Consider the following 5,127-nt stretch of genomic DNA (forward strand, 5'->3'; position numbering starts at 1 on the left):
GCAGAGTACAGCTTGACCTCCCCATTCCAATCTGCCGTTTTGTATCAAATTCAGTGGTGTCAATTCACTTTTTAAAACACTTTGGACAAACGGCAAGTGTCGTCAGTCACAGAACATGAGTCACAGCAAACCTGAGGTACTGATAGATTTAATAATACACAGCATTTCTTTAGTATTTTCAGTATTCGAAGCATTTCACATATATTATGACATTGAACCCTAAAAGTAGTCCTATAAAGACAGGCCTATATTGTGGATTGTGTGAGAGATGGCTTCCCTGATGTAGTTTTCAGTGCAATCCTAAGCAGAGTTACAGGCTTGGAAGGGTTTAACTCTGTTTAGGAATGCACTGTTAGTGACCTTGTAGTTGAGGTGTGATTTGAAGTAGCAGCTTTCTGGACTACTGCTCATTCCTCTTAGTCAGAGTGCTACACCAGATTCCATTTCCTCACCTTGCTGCGTCCCCAAATGCATCCCATTTGCATTCTCTTAAAAAAAAACCTCAGTAGGGTCTGAAACTTGGTAATGAAATTGGGCCTGAATTGGCCACCACTCCAACATGATGTCTTGGACATGAAAATATGGTTTTCACAACTATAGCTAAAATATTTTACAAAAATGGAGCTCAGTGTTGTTATGATGGCAAGTTCAGAGAAAGGTCCTAAAGCTGAAGACAGTGATGCAGAATTATTTAACAGAGAATTCCCCAGGGGTCATTTCCTGCAGGAGCACACAGGAGCAGAGCTCCGGCAGTAAAGAGCCCAGGGGGCAGGCACATGCAACAAGCCCCACCCCCTGCTCCCAGCAGCCCTCAGTCAGAGCAAGAAGCAGCCAGGTAAGTTGCAGAGCCCCCCCCCCCATCCAAAACACATTTAAGACCAAATTTTATTCAGGTACAAGCTCTCCCTCCTCTGCCAGGACAGATCTGCATGTTCCCCCCCCCCCAATAGCGAGCAATCCAAAACAGTCCAGTGGAGCCTGAGCGGTGGGTGTTGCCTTCTGACACACTTCCGGTGATGTCAGGGGTATGTGGTATATGCAAATAAGTTATGCTAATGAGTTATGCTAATGAGGTCCTGCGCCTCTTTTTCTAGGAAATGACCCCTGGAATTCCCAATATGTTTCAAGCTTTTCATAGTGGCAAAAGCTAGAACTAATTCCTGTTGAAGATCTGATTGAGAATTCTCTGGTACCAGTAAGTATTTTTGCACCTTATTGGCTTTGCCTTCTGTATTTTTCAAGAATTTGGTAGCTCTGCCCTTTCCCCTTCACACTGCAATGACAAAACCAGGCTTCTGCCCCGATACTGGTCAGGTAGGGCCCTTGGTGACAAATGCTTCCAAAGGGTGTTGCTTTCTAGTTGTCATTAATACACAATTCCTCGTAGCAAATTGCCAGAAAGAAGAGAGGAATAAATAATACTATCAAGAGACACAGAGGTTTAACTACACATAATTTATAGCACAGGAAGGGCACAACAATTTTGGCAATATCTTTGTACTATTTCTGGAACAAGTCAGTTCAACTGTGGACAACAGAAGTAGGGTGTCTGCTAGCACAAACAAGCTAGAGATCTCTTGTCTTAGAAGTAAAATAGTGCGCAAGTGTGTCTGTTCATCCCCAGGCCTCCTACAACCCAAGATAAATGTACATGCAAGCCACCAAAGAATGTCCACATAAGCAAAAGGTAGCACAGGGGTGTTAGCCCTTAGAATGCTGGGTCTTGCGCTTATGGTGGAAACCAGCAGAATGCCCAACCCCCCAAGGTGTATAGAATACAGCCTTTCTACCTCAGTCTCTCTCTCTCTCTCTCTCTCTCTCTCTCTCTCTCTCTCTCACACACACACACACACACACACACACACACACACACACAGATGAAATAGGATGAAGTTCAGATGAAGAATTCTTCTTCAGTGGATTTCCCACCACCCGTTGTCCGGCTGTCATCACAAGAAACAAGCATTCCTCTTGCTAAATATTTGATCTCAAAGTGAGCTCCTGAAGAAGTAGCTGAAGATGATGTAGAAGAGCTAGAAGACCCAGCAAAAGGGCAAGGAAGGAAGCTGGAAGGTATCTCAAAGGGGTTGCTCTTGGCTGAAATGGACGTTCCATCAGTGACAGCCTGCTTAAATCTATTGACACCATGTTCTTGTACAGGGCACTTGGTTGCTCCTTCCAAAGTGTTACTGAATCCATTGGGAACTGAATAAGCAGAGACCACAGACAGGTCAGAGGAAGCGAGTTTCATCCCCGTATCAACATCCGTCTCCTGAACTCCCTCCAAGTCATCAATGTTTATTCTGGCTCCTGTCCTGCGACCAGAAGAGAAAGTGCTTAACAATAAGCTTGGCTTATTAAAATGAAAAGATGCAGGGCTCAGGGAAGAGCTTGTTGTGGGTAAGCAAACAAGAGACCTGCTTCGCTGAAACGAATCAGAGTTGGCACAGGCACTGCCAGATTTTTGATCACAGCTTCTCGCGTCCTGCCGAGAGACACCAAGGCATTGATGGGTGTGCGGAAGCAATACAGATTCAGCCAGCCTTGAAAGACTGCTTGTTTTTTGAGCAGTCAATCTATTGCTGCCAGGAACAAAACTTCGAAGTGGAACATCAGGAAGGTTCCTTGATGGCGAAGGCCAGAAACATTGACTCTGCTTAGCATACTTCTTATACCAGGCCTGCTGTGGAAAAGAGAGATGCCAAGGGCAGATTAGTACCAAATACATTCTTTTGTGTTTTAATCTATTGCTGCCAGGAACAAAACTTCGAAGTGGAACATCGGGAAGGTTCCTTGATGGCGAAGGCCAGAAACATTGACTCTGCTTAGCATACTTCTTATACCAGGCCTGCTGTGGAAAAGAGAGATGCCAAGGGCAGATTAGTACCAAATACATTTTTTTGTGGTTTTTTATGTGCGTGTGTGTGTGTGAGTGCACCTGGAAGTCATGGCGACCTCTGGTGACTGACCCTTACTGGAGGCCTGGAGGATATTCAGAGAGGTGGCTGAATAAAGCCTGCCCCTGTCCTCCCGACTGCTGGTATTCCAAGGAGGTCTCCCATCCAAGTACTTGCCAGAGTCGGCCCTGCTTAGCTTCCGAGATCTGACGAGATCAGGCTTGCCTGGGCTGCCCAGATCAGGGCCACAAATATTCTTGTGTGTTACTGCTACATATAAATTTGCCACTTAATTTTTAAAATCAGTAAGGGAGAAAGAGGTGCCCCCAAATGCATATGTTTTAATTACCTGTTTATCTGTTTAAAGTAGCAATTTTAAAGGACAAGCAGCCCAAATAGCCCCACTTAGCTGCTTGGGGTCCCCTTTGTGGAGAATGGTAGGATATAATGGAAGTAAATAAATAAGACCAAGTTTGAGGGTACCTACATTAATTTGTTGTATTGACTTAATTTATTGATACTCTGCATTTCTCCCCAGTGGGCACCCAAAGCGGCTTACCGCATTCTCCTCTCCTCCATTTTATCCTCACAACAATCCTGTAAGGTAGGTCAGGCTGAGAGAGTGTGGCTGGCCCGAGGTTACTTGAGATTACCACTATGTGGCCAAGGAGGCATTTTTTAACATTTGTTGTTCAATTTCTACGATTTTTAATTCACATTGATGAAATCAGAATTTGCCTTCATTTTCTTCAAGGGATTGACACAAAGGGTACACTGTATCCTCACAACAATCCTGTAAGGTTATCAAGCCCCTGACATCCTGAAAATCTATCCATTCATTCTATTTTATCCCTCCCTGGGATCTGTTGGTTATAGTGCTACCTTGCAGGAGATCTTCACTTTTCCTCTTTGGAGTACTCTTATATTTATACGGAGAGTTTTCAAGCTGACTTCAGCTCAAAACCACCACGCAGGCTGCTGCAGCTTTCTCTTAGGCCTCCTTAAGGGAGGAGGGTTTGTACAAGGCCATTAGCGCTGCGGGACAGAGAGCGGCTTGTTTTGTGTCACAGAAACAAAGAGTGACAGCGATGTTGTCAGACTGGGCTTGGCTGCAGAATACAACAAAAAGCCCTGTGTACAAACTGATACAACACTTGTCTCAGCAAGGTCACAAAAGAACCGTTTCTGTCCTTGTACTGAGCTACGCAGCTGCCCGATATTGTACCAGTTCTTCTCCCCTACACCACTGCTTGGAGTTGCACATTGTCTAACAAGGGCACCGTTCTCTGGGGATAAAACTGTCCTCAAAATGATTTTTACAATACTGCAATATTGGACCAATTTTCCAGTGTGAAGACATAACTGAGGACAGAGCTGTAACAAGGGCAAGGCCCACAAAGCTGACGGGAGCAGAAAATGTACATGATGACTAAAATAAATGTGTTGTTATTACTCTTGCCATTTCTGTATTTACTTTACCAAAATAACTACTATGGAAGTATAGGGGGTACAATTTTATATTCTTGCCTCGGGTGCAAAATTAGGTAGTTATGGCTCTGCCTGGAGAAGCAAACTGTGACTCACAAAAGCTCATAAGGTGCCACTGGCCTTTTATTTTCTATAGAGCATTATTATTTACATAGAACGAAATTATGCTAGTTATTATCCATCCAGTGGAAACCAGTTTCTCCTTCCTCTTGATTATAATATTTGTGCGCCATAACCCACTCATGGGCAATCCCAGGACCAAAAAAAGGGGGGGGGGGGTTCAAGGCAAGACATGAGCAGAGGTGGTTTGCCATGGCCTTCCTCCTCGTAGCAACCCCAGTCTTTCTTGGTGTTGGTCTCCCATCCAAGTACTGAACACGGCTGACCCTGCTTAGCTTCCAAGATTGGATGAGATTGGGCTAGGCTGGGCTATCAGGCTGCTTTCTTTCCTTTACTCCTGCAAAATTATGCCATAGACATCATCAGGGTTCAACTAATGTGTGCAGCTTTATATTATATATACAAGAAAGTGGACCTGCAATACTTGTGTGTGGGGGGGAGAGCTCCAGGAAGAGCAGGAGGGGAAGGAAGCAGCAGCCACAGGTAAGCCACCCCCCCCATCCCCGGACACTGGCGGTGCAGCCTGAGCAGCTGCCAGCCACCAAGCCCGCCGACTCCCCCTCCATCCCTCGTCTCCTCCACCCCCACCCCCTAGCTCCGGCGGGCCTCGCCGATCTCCTCC

General features: G+C 45.4%; 1 protein-coding gene across 1 annotated transcript in view; it reads right to left on the bottom strand.

The window, feature by feature from the left end:
- Positions 1-1,894: 1,894 nt before the first annotated feature.
- Positions 1,895-5,127, bottom strand: part of FAM124A (family with sequence similarity 124 member A) — a 19,766-nt gene continuing 16,533 nt past the window's right edge. The window contains exons 4-5 of the mRNA XM_015429053.1: positions 2,720-2,851; positions 1,895-2,485 (exon numbers count right to left, since the gene is read on the bottom strand). Coding sequence (XP_015284539.1) covers positions 1,895-2,485; positions 2,720-2,851 — 723 coding nt within the window. The remainder of the gene's footprint in view (positions 2,486-2,719; positions 2,852-5,127) is intronic.

The sequence above is a fragment of the Gekko japonicus genome, unplaced genomic scaffold, assembly GCF_001447785.1.
Source record: "Gekko japonicus isolate JY-2015 unplaced genomic scaffold, Gekko_japonicus_V1.1 scaffold1705, whole genome shotgun sequence".
NCBI lineage: Eukaryota > Metazoa > Chordata > Lepidosauria > Squamata > Gekkonidae > Gekko > Gekko japonicus.